We start from the raw sequence: 17,058 nt of genomic DNA, 5'->3' as shown, positions 1-17,058 counted from the left end.
ATGTCAGGTTAAAATCAATTGTCAATGTCAAAATGAAGTCTGGTTCAGTGTTCACCACATTGAATAATAAATTAAATATTTAATATATTATATGACTGCGGAGTCTAGAAAATACATGATATTTATTTCTAAACAAATTAAGAGAACTGAAAAGCTGAACTTGTTGTATCTTACATAATAAAACGTATCTAGTTTTAAACAAACATGTGTTAAATGCTAAATATTTTCGAAATATGAGTAAAAACAAGGTACAAATAGAATAGAATAGAATATTTATTTAATGTTGTTACAGGTATAACAAAAAAAAAATAACAGGTGGTAGTGTACATAAAAAAGGATCTCCGTAACATACCCAGAGGGTGTACATTATTGGTATAAGTGCAATCACAATGAATTAACAAATTAAATAAAAGTACTTAACTAAAATAAAAATCACTAATAAACACAATAAAGGAACAAAATTTGTTAGAAACAATAGTAAAATTATCTCCTTAATAACATTTCTCTGTTAAAAAATCGTTAATGCTATAATAACATTTACTAACTAGGTACATTTTAAGCCTTTTTTTGAATAATTTATAATTTAAGTCTCTTATTGGTTTTGGTATCTTATTGTAAACGATTGGTGCCATACAAAAGACACTTTTATGTAGTAAAGCCGTGTTGGACATCTTTACACATAATTTTTGGCTATCTCGCCTGTTTCTATTATTTACTTTAGAGAGCCTCTTAAACAAATTTGGATTAGATTTAACAAAGACCGAGATTTCAAAGATATACAGAGAAGGCAAAGTTAAAATATGGTGCTTAATAAAGAGTGGTCTACATGAGTCAATGGACTGCATTTGAAACATTGACCTGATACATTTTTTTTGCATTTTAAAAATTACATCTTTATTGGTCGAATTTGCCCAGAAGATGATACCATATCTTAAAATTGAGCTGACAGTACCATGGTAAGCTGTTATCAGAGCTTCTGTGTTTAAAACTGGCACAAGTTTTGATAAAAGGTAGGCTGTTTTGCCTAGTTTTTTGCTTAGTTTATCTAAGTGCGCTTTCCAGTCTAGTCGTTGGTCAACAATTAAACCGAGAAATTTTGATGACTCTACACGACATAGACTGTTGTTGTTGTGATTAACGTTTAGGTTAGGAGGCACGATTCGTTGACTGAAGTGCATTAATTTAGTTTTAGAGAGGTTAATTTTTAAATTATTATTGTCTAACCAAGTGATAATGGACTTAAGTGTTTTGTTTATTTCAGCCTCATATGTGGATTTATTTGTACAATCGATAGTCACAGTACTATCATCAGCGAACAAACACATAGGGTAAGGGGTAACTTTTGGTAGATCGTTTATATACAATATAAATAATAGGGGTCCCAGGACGCTACCCTGTGGTACCCCGTACAACATAGTACGTTTGTTAGACCTATAAACTATTTCCTTTTTTGTTTTTATATCAATTTTGACAACTTCAGTAAATTGTTTCCGATTTCTAAGGTAGGAGTTTAACAGCTGAAGGACATTACCTCGAATCCCATAAGCGTTTAACTTATCAAGTAATATGTCATAATTAACATAATCAAACGCCTGTGTCATGTCACAGTAAATTGCAGTAACCGGTATCTTTTTATCTACTTTATTTATAACTTTATCCAAAAAATCATATACAGCCATATTAATATTTTTATTTTTACGAAAACCTTTTTGGGTGTCACTTAATATATTTTTCCTTTCTAAATATTTGTATATTTCCTGATAAATGAACTTTTCAAAAATTTTGGAAAATATTGGGATTAATGCTATTGGCCTATATGACTCCATGCTTTCTTTTATCTCTTTCTTCAAAAGTGGTTTTACAATGGAAGTTTTAAGACTATCAGGATAGACACCAGATGATATACATAAATTTAAAATATGACATAGAGGTTCACTTATACATTCGGCTACGTATTTAATGACTTTAGTAGAGATTCCGTCATGTCCTACACTATTAGTATTTTTGAGCTTACTTATTATTTCTGTGATATCGAGAGGAGAACAGGGTGCCAGGAACATGGAGTTATTTTGATGTTCGATATTAGCTGTCGTGCGAACGCCACAGCCTGGTATTGGTTTAATTTTGTCTACAAAAAAGTCATTAAACGCTCTGGCTATTTCTGTAGGATTTCGGATAACAGTGTCGTTGTGTTTTATAAAGCTTACAAACTACTAACAAAATAATACAAAAACAAACTGAACGAGGCAAAAAAATATATATTTAATTAGTCAAAGATATTTAGCACAACATGATCCGTAAAATAGTTAAATTATGGCAATAAATAGTGATCGATAAATATTAAAGGATGGCAACACATGCTTGATATTGACCTTATACAAGGTACGTTCTGAAGTTCTCAGTTTATTATTTTACATTGAGATAAAACTGTTACATTTATAACTTTTAAAAGTGTAAGGCATTTGTCTCACTACTTGTTTCTTTTTATCTATAAAATATCTGGTTTTTATTTATGCAGTTGTTCGTGGTGCGTGGAACGTTTTACATATTTTTTATGACATAATGTTATACCAATTAGATGTAAAATTGATTCTGTACGTAATATGATATTTGAACTTCATCTGTAATAAGTAAACGTCATTTCAGTGTATCAAGAGGTGCGCCTACTTGCTTACTGTGATAAATCGTTGGAAAAACCTTGAACGATGCGAGGATCATTATTAAATCGTGCCTGAATAATAGAATTGTTGCTAAATTGTGTTTTGGTAAAAACAGTGGGTTAGATATATTGTGTGGTTCCATAACATAGTAACCATGGTAAGGACTCGCGACAAGAATGTTTTTTTTCAATTGTTTATTTATGTAACTGCTTGCGTTGAATCTGTGATATGTGAAAGTCGATGTATTGTTGCAGAGCCACCCTCGAAGTGATAACATATGCGCGACCGCGCATTTAAGAGTGATGTTGCCTACGTCTGTGGATTCTAATTTGCCTCCTCAGTTTCTTGATATAAGTAAGTAAATATAACGACACGATCTATTACTTATATATCAATTTACATACTGTACACGATAACATATTATGATGTGATTCTAAGATTTACCTTGTGTGATTGTGACTCATGCTATAGTTTCATTATACATATCCATTAATAGATTTTGATTTGCCAATTTAAGGATAAACAATTATAACATTGTTTTGAAAATAAACAAAATATGTTCTGTATAAAAAGATAAAAAAATAACATTCCATAAGTCTAAATCTCTTAATGACTTAACATCATCATTAATTATGCATGAGTTGAACGATTATCTAATTACCTAAACAATGTAGTTGTTACATTAATATTATGAGTTGAAACAATGACAGGAAAGTGATGTGAAAAGTGATTTAATCACTTGTCATTTACACAAACAATCACATTGGTTTGATCAATACATCATTTTTGATCTTGCAAACAATGTTGTATTGATCTCTGAATGCTTACAATGTGATGTATACCCATTTGTAAGATGAATGTAACAATGAAACAAACTATGAAACTTTACATTTACATTCCCTGTCAGCAACTGTTAGCTTCAATAAGTATCTGTTATTTGTAAACAAGTAAATTGAGTGATTAGGATATTTTATATTAAGTATTTAGTACCACTTTGTTACTTTAATGCAAAAGAGATTAGTTTAATCTAAGCTATTTATGAACCATGAGAAACTTGATCAGCACATAATATAAGCATAGAAATATAACTTATCTAGAAGGGTGTATTTTACATACATATTTAAAAAAAGTTTGCTAAATCATAGAATGTTCAGATTTAGTCTAAAGATAAAGCAAATACCTTCCCATATTTCCAATTTGTTTTATCAAACAATTCAATAAACCCCCTATATTATTTTATTATTGAAATTAAACCAGTATCATTTCCAGATCACCTACAAGACATACCACCGCCTCAGGCAGACTTCTCGGCGCCACCCCCTTATGATGCTGTTAGCAATGCTAATTCCAAACTACCCACATATGAGGAGGTGCAAAGAGAGAAGCAGATGGAAGGGGAAGACCTACCACAGGTACTTAACATGGTCTTAGGCTGTTTTTATCTTTATATTCCTTGATAGTTTTTTAACTGCTTGGATAGTCAAGTGGTATAGTTCACCTCGCAAAACACACTGAGCGTGATAAGTGACCCGCGCGCGAAATCCATTTGTGTGGTCCATAAATGCTTGTTCTGGGATTTTTGGCAGTTTTTGTGGTAGAGTTAGGAATATCAGAGATTTGATTAGAGTTGAGTGTATGAATTCTGTGCATTAAAATTAGTAATTCTTGGCATTTAATGGTTTAATAATTACTTTTCACTTAGTTCTATCAGTTTACACATTACTGCATATGATTTTCTGACAGTCATAAAATTGGCAATCTAATATTTTTTTCACGTTACAATCATTTTTTATCAATTTAACCTTTTTCAAAATCACACATCAGTTGAGTAATATTTACCAAAGTTACTACTTGACTATGACTAACTGTAGTAGATTGATTTAATAATATAAGGTTCATTGTTCACTGCAATTTAACAATAATATTTGCCTTAAATGACACACATTCAGTCATGCTGACTGTATCCTGTTGCAGTACTAGGAAACTAAATCAAGATTTAAATTAATTAAGAATTTGGTTAATCATTTTACTCTGAGTAAATTAGATAAGATATTTGTTTGTGCATCATGGGATGTATTTTAAAGACCAATAGAAATATTACCTGAACAAAGGGGTGTATTAGACTATTAATAAAGAAGTTGACTCAAAAACACACAACTTGTGAAGAACAAACGCCATAACTTTTTATATTTTCGACAAATTTTCGGCAAACACACTGAGCGTGACACGTCGTGGATTCGATCCCCGCGTAGGCCAAACATTTGTGTGAGCAATGAATGCTTGTCTTGATTCTCGGTGTCTTTGTGCATGGGACTTGAATGTGCAACGCAAAACAAGGATTCAAACCCCATAATGCGGAAGTCGTTTTTTTTTTTTCAGTAAGATATTTTTTGATTCAATATTAATATAAATAGTATGTATTGAATGTGGTATTGTGGTTCTCTGTAAAACAGATGCAGGGTCCCCCTCCCCACCAGCCAACGTTTGCTGCCTTCGTGACGGTGGAACCGACAGAAGGCTCAGCAGAACAACTGGACCCAGAGAACAGCTTGTTAGGAACTGATATCATGTTCTTAACATCATTTTTTGGTAAGCACAATTTCCAGGCCTAACAAAATTTTGAGAAGTGATTTATATATAAGATGTATTATACCAATATGAACATGGGAAAATGTTAGCTATCTCAGCTTTTTGTTGCTTAATAGGGGTCATAAGCATTAGCTCCATATAAAATACTGTTATCGCCCGAATCCAGTGACAATGTAAGCCGAATTCTTTTTTTTAGATGTTAAATTTTTAAACCAACAGGGCACAGAAGGAACACCCATGTTGTGTTCCTTCTTTTATCTTTCGTTTACCAGAACAACGGTAACCCTTTAACACAATCCCGCTGCCTCTAATGAGCTAGGTAGCTTGGAAACCGACTCTAACGTAGCTTGGAAGAAGAAGAAACAAAGCAAGTTCGATCCTTAAATCAACAGCAATTAAAACAGACATACGATAAAACATTTATTACTTGTATACACTGGGCTAAAATGGTAATAACTCCTCCATATATTTCCTCATTTCAACATTGTTGTCTATAAATCTAATTCCAATTCTTGCCCTAACCTATAACAAGAAAAAAAAACATATTAGCGTGGTCGTCGTCATAAAAGAATATTCACAATACGGTTTAACTTTCAGTGGCGTTCCTATTCAACTGGATCGGGTTCCTGCTACTCATGTGCTTCTGCCACACGGTAGCCAGTCGTTACGGTGCTCTGGCCGGGTTCGGGCTGTCGCTCGCCAAGTGGACCCTCATCGTCAAACATTCCACGGAGCTAGCGTCCCACGAGAACTCCTGGCTCTGGTGGCTCATCATGGCCTTCGGTAAGTTTTTTTAAATTGGATTTTAATACTTTGAAATAAGTGTGCTTTTCGTTTTTTACCTGTTTTTCTCTTAAATACGGCTATCTGGTCACAAACTAGACGGTTAATAAAACTAGACAACCGAAAAGTATATTGACACACATTTTAATACATACATAAATATATTAACAACACTAAAACTCATAACAAACGCATATTTTAATTGTGCATAAGAATCGAACCCACGACCGAAGTTTTCGCAGTTGCGGTCACTAACAACTACAACGAACGATATCATTTTGGATAATAATGAAACTCAATTGCAACGACAAATTTGAACCTTATTGCTTTGTGATAAAGGACATATAAATGCCAACTGTTATGAGTCATATACGGTTGACAGCTCATAGCTTCAATCAAACCATTTCGGAGAAAAGGTGCCATACTACATATTTGTATCTTTTAGATTTCAAAATCTTTATGCTATTTCCCTTTACCATACATTCATTTTGCACTAATGACTTTATCGATATGAAACTACAAGATTGCATTTAAACCTACACATCTGGTTACTATGCACTACACAAATACAGCATCAAAAGTGACAAAAGATGTATTTCTATTATCGTACATCACAATCAACCGTTACGACAGCGAATGAGTAAATATTGCAAGAAAGATGTTATTACATAACAATATCTATTCAATAATATAACTGCACATCTATTATTACTTGTATCTGACCGATTTGAAACAGAATATTCACTCGTATGTAAATATTTCTTATTGAAAATGGTTTTCAAGTTTGTTTTGTTGTGTTATAATGCATATAATGGATACAGTTAGGTCATGGACCTCACAAACAAGGGGGACGTGCCTCATTTAAACAATGTTGATTCAATATTAAGAATCTGTGCCGACGCACAGTGTGTTATGAGACCCATAATTTGGACATGATCGTTTTCGGGCAGAAACCGACAGTCAACATGATTACAAAGGCAGGAGTAGAACTCCTGGGTGATAGTTTTGTTTAGTTTAGGAGATATTTCCTTTTAAAGTTTACGCTTTTTTTTGGCCGAAATTTAGAAATACAATTTTAGTAAAAAAAGTATCATAGATACAGAAGATTGTGAAAAGCCTTTTGATAGAGCTATTAAAGCCCATTCACCAAAGGCTTTGGTAATGCTGTACTACTTATGAATATGGAGATATCCATATTTTTCAAAAAAAAATACATTATTTTTTTTCTACGGAACCCTATTGTATAAGCATCTGATTTTTATATCATTTTGAAGCCCTTTGTATATACTACTTACACAAAAATAATTACTTGCTTATCTCGTGGGATCTCAGAGATATTTAAGAATAAAAAAAATATTCAGGGTTGTCACAATTATAAGCCGAAAACAAAAGCCGAAAATTCGAACTATTCTAAAAATATTATTTTTTATTTCCTGTCTAACTACCTATCTATGCCCATACGTATATTACTATATGGATTATATTAATTATTCTACACATTAAGCATAAGTCTCATAAGAGCAACAAATTTTCTCCAAAAAAAATCGAAAATACTATTTCGGTTAAAAAAAGTCTATTTCTTTAAATTATTTTTAGAATAGAATAGAATATAATTTTATTGGACGTAAAATTTTACAATGATTTGTCCATTGCCATAATATTACTCTACCACCGTTTCACAAAGGTCCCGTGATTAAGGAGGAAAGAAATGGCGAAAGAAACTCCTCGAGCATCTTTTTAACTTTTTGCATATATCTAGTACAATTTTACTTATATCTACTACATTTTTTTCGAGCATATCCATTTCATTTTTCCAACAGCCTTAGCTGAGGTGGATAAGAGGTTGGAAAATTAAATTGCTGTCAAATCAAAAGAAAATTCTCAGTTGCAGCACAAAGTCTAGATTTGTGCCAGGTTAGTGGCAATAAACTTAATTACAAGGGACTGATACAGCCCGTTACTTTTTTTGGAAATACAGGTATCTATGTACTAATTTATTCTTCAAAGATATTATCTTCAGTAGAAAGAACAAACATACTATCACGCTGCTGTTCTTCACTTTCCTCTTCTGATACATCATGCTCTGTCAGCGCGGTATTCACTTGGAGGTCATCCATTGACACTGGTTTTAATAAACTTATAACAGTTGGTGGCAATGGTAGCCATTTTGGTCTTTTTTGTTTTTTTGGCTATAAATAATTGGATCCGATGACTCCAAAGCGCGATGGAAAAGGTCGCTCCTGTATGATATTTTCTATGCTTATATTTAATTTAACTTCTTAACGTAATTTACCAAAAAAATACCTAGGTTAATTAACCAAGATTAATTACGATTTTGTGAGAATGCCACATTTATTTTGGATTTGATTGATAAGGTTTCAAAAAAAATAAATGAAATAATCTACGAAATCCATACAGATTAAGGGCCGAATTCATTTAATTTCTTTTGACAAAAACGTTTTGTGATAGCCCTGAAGGCCGAAAATTTCAAATACAACATAAAGATACATAACAGAGAGATCCCACGAGATAAGCAAGTAATTATTTTTGTGTAAGTAGTATATACAAAGGGCTTCAAATTGATATAAAAATCAGATGCTTATACAATAGGGTTCCGTAGAAAAAAAATAATGTATTTTTTTTGAAAAATATGAATATCTCCATGTTCATAAGTAGTACAGCATTACCAAAGCCTTTGGAGAATGGGCTTTAATAGCTCTATCAAAAGGCTTTTCACAATCTTCTGTATCTATGATACTTTTTTTACTAAAATTATATTTGTAAATTTCGGCCAAAAAAAAGCGTAATCTTTAAAAAGAAATATCTCCTAAACTAAACAAAACTATCACCCAGGAGTTCTACTCTTGCCTTTGTAATCATGATGACTGTCGGTTTCTGCCCGAAAACGATCATGTCCAAATTATGGGTCCCATAACACACTGTGCGACGTCCACCCAATAACGTTTGTATTCATTTACTAACGCCTAGTATTCATCCCACGCTACCGAAAATAGGTCATAGCTTATGTTGGGAATTTAAGTATATCACAAAATATATTTGGTATAGAAATATTGGAACATGCTCATTATATATTTCCTCGAATTTCAATAATGACAAAAGTGATTAGAATTATTACTAGATTAGTTGAAATAGGGAAAAAAAATGTTTCCTTCTAACTTTTATCAAAGACATATTTAATAAATAAGTGAGTGATTTATTTCAGTGGTTCTTATATTTGATATTTTAATCCGGTTTATAGATGTTTTGTAAAACATTTTTTTTGCTAAACAAGCTGGCCCTTAGGCATATCATACTTATCAATAATGTACAGAAACAAATCTCTTTATTCAGTTCTGCTGCCTTAACACTAATGGTGAAACTAAGTCGTCATTATTTTTGCACATGTTTATTTTATTGTTAAGTTAAATGTAGTAGAGAACTGTTTAAATATCAATACAAGCGTATCTATTCAAAGGCTGTTAATGTTGCGTGACAACATATGTTTATTTATTTAATAGACCAGCTGATTCGGCGTACTTCGGTCCACCGGGCTTATTTGTGAACCTAAACCATTCAGGACGCCACCCAAGCGCATACAAAAAGAATATATATCGATACAGCAGTTTCGCTTAAACTGCTTCTTTCAATGACATATAGGCGTATAGTAGAATTACATATGCTTGTCCTACGCGGGTATCGAAACAGCGACCTCAACCAGTCTGCTATCCTTGCACTCTGTCTGACTTTTCATGTAGTTCTCTTAGCTATTAGACAGTTTTGCCTATGAGACGTCGTGTATGTTCAAGTCGGCGCGTCATTATATACGAGTTTCATAAACTATTAGTAATCTGCTAGCAATAGTCTGTACCAAAACTTCCTTCTCTCGAATAAACGTTCGCCCATATGTGAACGTCATATTGCTAATCTGTCATACGTCTGCTATTTATCGTGATATGCTTAAAATAACTTCTATTTTTATATGGACACGTCAGATGGACAATTGTCCTCGTTGCTAAAGTCATAACAAGTGTTCTTATCCCATATATGTGTGTAAATTTCAAGTTTAATTGTTTGACCTCGTTGTAAATGTACTGGTCATGTCAAGTTAGGTCCTTAAATCGTAGGTAATAAAGTTCAGTTTTTATAAACACAGGGTTAAGAATGTATTCAGAATAAGCTATCTTTCGTAGTGTTAAAAAATTTAATCATAGATGCATTACTTTTACCAAAATGACCTTAAAAACAATTGACAGTCGAATTATTCATGCAATCAGCTGACAAAGTATGATCGATCAAAAATTGCTTCGATCGGACAATAGAGGTTTACATACATTCGTCGCTTCATTGCTGCCCGCTATTATTTATCACGATAAGGCGAGAAACCCGGTTCATTGCACTAGGGTGTGTAACAATGTTTAATAGTCATATCATTGTTGTAAAGAGATGCCATATGTCTATCTGTCTATTACCATTCATTTATCGGCCGTTGTAAATAGCAGGATTGGGGCCCTGTTTGTTTTACATGGGAAATCTGGTATAGGTTCATTTTTATAAAACTTACGCTCTAAGGAATGTAATCTTTTTGTAGCAAACATCCTAGCCACAAGTTAGTTAAAGGCATTGAGAGACAAAACATGCTCATAATTTTCATATGGTGATCTAACAATAATTACCTATACTATCTGGCTATCAGTGCATTACAGTTTTACGTCATTTCGAGCAGCATTTTATGAAATACTAGCTGTTGCCCGCGACTTCGTCCGCGTGGTTAGAAGATATAAGTTAAGAATTTTTGAACGAAAGCCCTCGAAGATTAATATTTTCTCCCGTTTTTGACACATTTTCCATTGTATTTTCGCTCTTATTAGTTGCAGCTTGATGTTATATAGCCTAAAACCTTCCTCGATTAATGGTCACTATTATTGAACACAAAAAGATTTTTCGATTTGAACCAGTAAGTAGTTCATGAGATTAGCGCGTTCAAACAAACTTCAGCTTTATATATTAGTACAGATATATCTGGTTTTAATGTTTTGTAGGAATAAAAAGCTTAAACCCTTTAATTATACTCTTGCCTAAGTTTATTTCGCTATGAAGTAGCTTCAATACCAAATGAAATAATTACTGATATAAAAATAGTTAACACGTGTATTGAATCGATATCTACTACTTTCTAATCGGACTAGAATTCAACTATCGATTTTCTATAAAGCATGCAGTTTTTACACCATTTTTTTCATATAGAATATCAGTTATAGATTATTTTCATCGTTTTATAATAGATGCGCGGGTTGTCACGGACCAACGTTGCATGCAATCATTACGAAACTATTACTCCGATGCGCCTGTCCAGCTTCGCGCACGGTCCGTAATAAGGCTAATATAAACCATGCGAGCAATATAGTACAAGTGGCAGTACTTTTTTAAAACTTTGTTTAAAAAAAAATGTGTTTGTTTTTAGAAATTTAACCTTGTATCGCGAGGGCTCTCAGAAACGTGTTGTGATACACAAAGACGCCCAGACTCAGAGCTAGACTCAAGCATACGTAGTTCATACAAATGCGGGGATCGAACTCGCGACACGTATCTCAACCTTTCGGCTATCCTTGCAGTCAAATTCGTTCAAATTACATTGCGGTGCCGCGTAGCTCTGGTATCAAGAATAATATATTATCGACAGCAATGTATCGCTACTCGCGCGAAATTCTCGCCTGGTGTAAACGAGCCATAATCACTTGTCTGATTGAAGAGTGCGCTAGGGAAAAGCAATTGCCTCTACGTCATTGGTTATTACGTGGCACTTGTTTGGCAAAAGTATATTCCGTTACCTTTTTGAACGGCAGTATGTAATAAGATAAGCATGAAGTAGTAGTGTATTATTAAGTTTGAATAATTATTATTGTTTTGCAGTTTTTAGCGAAATTTGAAATTGCGACTAAATAACCTGAACTGATAAATGGCTTGAAATAACTTTAATTATGTTAATAATTTGTTGCAACATGTTATTTATTACAAAATATATCTAATATTTATAAGACTATAATAGCTACATCGTTTTAATTTGCATACGACATTATCACTGTACTATCTATGTATGAGTCATTAAAGATAATGGGTAATATGAATATATACCTTCTGATATGTCATTCCGCAATCAATGGACTTTCGATAGTATACTTTGTGTAATATAGATATAACGTCAGATTGTAAACAAACATTATAAGTTTGTCAACTTAACAAAGGAGTATTATATACATACATACTATTTTTTTGCGTGAAGTCTCCTTCGATCTCAAAGGGCATAGCGTTTTCGTTAGCCATACACTCATAAAAACCTAGGTTAGAAAACCTCTTATCTTTATCCCCGACTTATTACAGTTCTCTTCCTGAATGTGCCTTTTTTGCTATAGTAGGGGAATACCCTTCCCTCGGGAAAGGGAACGGGTAGTATCAGACACTTACTGACTTAACCTCAACCGCTGTGCTACATACCGTGACCGTGACCGTGTCGACATATGGCAAGACATTGCAATCCTATGTGCCTGTTAAGCGAAATGCCATCAACCAATCTCAGCACTGCCTTATGATACAGGGGAGGTGCTTAAGATAAATCCCACCCTCCCATCACCATTGCCTCTAAATTTATTTGACTGAACTAACAACAATGCAAGATTGATAAATAATTAAGTGATATTCAAAAATAAACCTTAAATCCATAAATGTCGATACATTTTGACATGATAATAACTAATTAAGAAAAGAGACACTCGATGGCGACATTTTGCCATGCGTTCACTGTGCGTTGTACTTGCATTTGGCCAGTTTATTATTTTTAACGTTGGTCGGTATTTCAATAATCGAGGGTCTAGTTCAAAACTGAAGGTTAAACATAGATAGCAAATTATTAAAATAACATTCTGATAACGTTTGAGTCCATCACGTAATAATAATATAAAGATAAAATATACGTGTATATTAATTTATTATTAAATTTTACTGTTTTTTTATACTATACACTTTAGAAACACAAATTTGGACCTTAACGTTATGACATACGGTCGATTTTGATATCGAACAATCATCACTGACGTGCGATCGAAAGTACAATAGATTTAACACAATGGTTCCCAATGGTCATACGTATAAACGATTGTGTCACAATCGTAATAGGTTACTTATCTGAGTATTTGTATAAAGTACCTTTATGTTATAGTTACAAATATGAGTGCTAGTGTCCCCAACCAACGTCGTTCAATTCTAGCTCTTAGTAATGATCTAAGATATTAGATGAACGATAATAGATCATGTCGAAAAGTTATATCAGACTACGATAGCAATGTGCTTTTTTTGTTACGCAGTATTTTTATGGTTTATATATGTATAATGTGAAAGCTAGAACGCTTTAAAAGAATAATTTTAATCAACTTTCATAAAGACAACTAAACTGTAATCGCGAATCAAAAATCATCTGTTCCATACATTTCTTGACGCTCGACTCGGCAAAGTGTACTCCACGGTATTTTTTTCGCGTTTACAATATTGGTCTTAAAGTGCAAGTTGTTTACAATCATGAGCATAACTCCTTTCAAGTCCTTACATTTCTTACACCTTGTATATTAACCTGAAAAAAAAATCGGTTCAGAAGATCGTAGTTTACTATAAATAAAATATAACATAATTAATTTTTCTTTCATTTAATAACACTTATTATTTATATTTTTTCAGGTATCTTAATCTGCGTGCGTGCTATCATCCAGTACCTGAACATTAAGCGCGGCTGGCGTCTGCTCTCCGGCACGGCTCAAGAGCGACTCCTATTCTTTTACTAATCTAGCACCAGCTTTTTGTTTCACTCACACCTGCAAATCGCATCATAAGCATGGATGTGCGACAAGGATGGATATATGTTTGTGCGTGTAGCCGGTAATGTTAGTCAAACTAAAGGGCTCTACACACGACTTTCTAAAATAAAGAATTACATAAAAATGTCATGGAGTTGGTATAATCTGTCAAATTGGATTGTGTGTCGAGTCTTTTACGACGTATACTAAGCAGTGCTATCAAACACTGTCTATCAGGGCCTAAGTCTGTCAATTCTATACAGTATCGATTGCATATTAATGAATTTGTCGACAATTACAGAATGACTGTCAACCATCCGTTGATATACGAATGAAACTCTGAAGGCACAGATTTGGGCCACTGGGGCCTACCATCACCCCTTGAAGAAGACAGTTGCATTAGTGGAAGCGAGATGGCACTATACGGCTTATAGCGGCGTCTCTCTTCCACAACTTAGTAGGCCTTTATCATTGTTGATCGTTACGATAACGATTCAGATATTTAAGGTATCGGTAGCGTATTTGTCTACCTCTCACAATATCGAGTCTAGTTCTAAAGTGTTATCACACAAATAACAGTTATTGCATTCAACGACGTTCCGTACATCGTACGCATCTCAGAGTTGTGTTTGAAAGACATGAAAGCCAATATTTTATTAGGTGTATTTTAATTTATTATAAGTAGCTCAGCTTTAGCGTTATATTTGAGCAGATATTTTTATATGCGCAAGTTTGATCATGAATTATATGAAATATCTCACCGATGTGAAACTTTACGATTGGGGAAATCGTTGTTATCGGGTACTTATTTTGTAAAATAGCACTATTGGGTAAATTAAGTGTTTTAATTTGGACAATTTTGGTTTTAAGTTTTAATATTAAATGTAATCTCGAATTATTCGATTGTGTATCATTCCGTGGGTATGTGAAGTGGCATTAATTAAGAGTAAAATTAACATAATTTTATGTTTGTAATCTAGAAGATGGGTGGTCGTTAATCGAATTTGAATATCTCATAGAGACGTTGTCAGTATATAAACGGTCAAGTGCGAGTTAGACTCGCGAAACGGAGAGTTCCGTGCTAGAAGGAAAAATAAAAACAAATTTGATATCAAAATTGGTCAGCCATCAAAATTTATAACCGTAATTTACTTCTTTACTTTTACTATTTTTAAATGCACCGTTTGATCAATATTAAACAAATCTGTATCAAAAATTAAAGATGTTAGAGCGAGATCAAATTATACATAGATATTGTCTAAGACAAAGATGGCGAGCTAATAATGTGTCAAATCAATGATTAACATTTCACAAAAATAGTTCAACTTATGATCTAAGTTCGGTCCACAAATCAGTTGTTATAATATACCTTATTTGTATGGTGTAGAGCTCAAATTCGATTAACGACCAAATGCCTGTAGGTTAAAATTTTATCGTGACTTATAAGGCCGAGATATTGAAATAACTAGTCTGTTCTTTATTTCAATTTAATTAATATTGTAAGTACTGTTTACTGATGCCAATTATAAAAAAAAAACACGTTATATTATACATCAATTGTGTGAAGGAGAAGGAACTATTCGTTGATATCTCTATGTGTTACCTAAATAATATTAATCCATCATGATGAAAGTAATTCTATTTAATTTTAATATGTATAATTTGATAGCGTGAGCCGAGGGTGGAGGCTGTATGGATTCTCCTATATTCTAAATTAATTCAATAATATAAGAAATTATCATAATCTAGCCAGAACTATGACGCATTCAATATAATGTTCGTATAAGGACAGATAGGGATAGACTTATATAGACAGATAGCGCCATCTCTGTCATCAAAACGAACTCAAAATTAAAGCATCGAACTTCGATATTTTACCCTTTTTAACAAGCTAACATATATGGTAAAGGAATTTTAAATATCAACTTTATATCATTTAACACAGCACCTAGCTTTATACCGTCAAATTAACAATTTTCATTATATTTGGATCGGTAAATTGTACATTTTTTGTAATATCCTAGGTAAAATCATCACAAGCATTAGGCCTGTAAACTTCTTTAAATAACATCTTAATATAAGGACACATTTGGTTCACACAATAAATGTTAAATGTTCGCAAGTCTTAATAACTTCGCACCAAATCATTGTCAGTGGGAGTATTGTGATTAGAAAACTTTATTTTAATATAATGTTTTAGTGCAATAATGTCTAGTTCAGTTTCTAGTGGTAATAAATACGTTATAATTATATGGTATTTTTATTTTACTTTTACTACCTCACATAATATGCAGACTTAGAAAAAATATTTTAGACTAGCTGTTGCCCGCGACTTCGTCCGCGTGGTTAGAAGATATAAGTTATAATTTATACCTGCCTTCTATCTATCTTGTAGGATTCAGTCAGCGTTTGCAATGTAAGCGCAAAAAATGTGTTTTTTTAGGACCTCACATTAGAAACCTCAAAAATTGTAGCCTATGTGTTATTCTGATGTATAAGCTATATTGTGGTAAAGTTTCATTCAAATCCATTCAGTAGTTTTTACGTGAAAGAGTAACAAACATCCATACATCCATACTTACAAACTTTCGCCTTTATAATAGTAGTAGGATATGTATGTTTTATTTAATTTCGTAAACAAAGTTATGAAGGTGACACAGTGTTTTAAATTTCGTGTCTAGCAACTGATGTTACTAGCGCTGCCATACACTTTATCATTTAGTGCTTTTAATTTTTCATACTTTTTAATGTGATGAGACGCGTTCAACATTTTTTGAAAATCAGTCTAACTTACTAAACATATGAATATGTATTATTCGACGGTGACACTAAGTGGGGATAACAAATAACCGGTACAAAAAGGCATTTCTGCGTCAAAAAAATGAAAGTATAATTTCAACACACCACTCCATATCTTTCCAACGCCCCATTTAAGGTGCGCCTTATATTTTAGTACTAATACTAAGATACACCCAGTGACGAATGTGTTTATGTGATACTAGCTGTTGTTCGCGGCTTCGCGCGCCCGGATGTCGGTTATATCTCCAAAATCATTACCTTCTTTTAATGCAGTCGAATAAAAGTATCCTATGCGTTGATAGCCTCTGCCTGTATGTTAATCTAAGGTGTCAGCAACCTCCATACCTAAATCGATATTGATTAGTATCTGCCCATTGCCCTATCAT

General features: G+C 33.1%; 1 protein-coding gene across 2 annotated transcripts; it reads left to right on the top strand.

Annotated features, from left to right (window-relative positions):
• The first annotated feature begins 2,596 nt into the window (after window positions 1-2,596).
• Window positions 2,597-16,123, top strand: LOC113499815 (NEDD4 family-interacting protein 1-like). Of its 2 annotated transcripts, none has more exons than XM_026880353.1 (6): window positions 2,597-2,817; window positions 2,915-3,014; window positions 3,918-4,072; window positions 5,114-5,249; window positions 5,847-6,032; window positions 13,758-16,123. In XM_026880353.1, exons 1-6 carry the CDS (start codon window positions 2,815-2,817, stop codon window positions 13,859-13,861), a joined length of 684 nt encoding a protein of 227 aa, XP_026736154.1. In that variant the 5' UTR covers window positions 2,597-2,814; the 3' UTR covers window positions 13,862-16,123. The 2 variants fall into 2 exon arrangements, with proteins under 2 accessions (XP_026736154.1, XP_026736155.1); XM_026880354.1 differs by having other exon boundaries at window positions 2,613-2,817; window positions 3,930-4,072.
• The last annotated feature ends 935 nt before the right edge of the window (window positions 16,124-17,058 follow it).

This window comes from Trichoplusia ni, chromosome 13 (assembly GCF_003590095.1).
Source record: "Trichoplusia ni isolate ovarian cell line Hi5 chromosome 13, tn1, whole genome shotgun sequence".
Lineage (NCBI taxonomy): Eukaryota > Metazoa > Arthropoda > Insecta > Lepidoptera > Noctuidae > Trichoplusia > Trichoplusia ni.
The sequence above is the reverse complement of the archived record's forward strand: the minus strand, read 5'-3'. Positions and strand labels throughout refer to the sequence as shown.

Coding starts and splice junctions, on each gene's coding strand:
- LOC113499815 (XM_026880353.1), top strand. Junction 3,015..3,917: donor TCCTCAGTTTCTTGATATAA/GTAAGTAAATAT, acceptor AAATTAAACCAG/TATCATTTCCAGATCACCTA. Junction 5,250..5,846: donor GTTCTTAACATCATTTTTTG/GTAAGCACAATT, acceptor TTTAACTTTCAG/TGGCGTTCCTATTCAACTGG.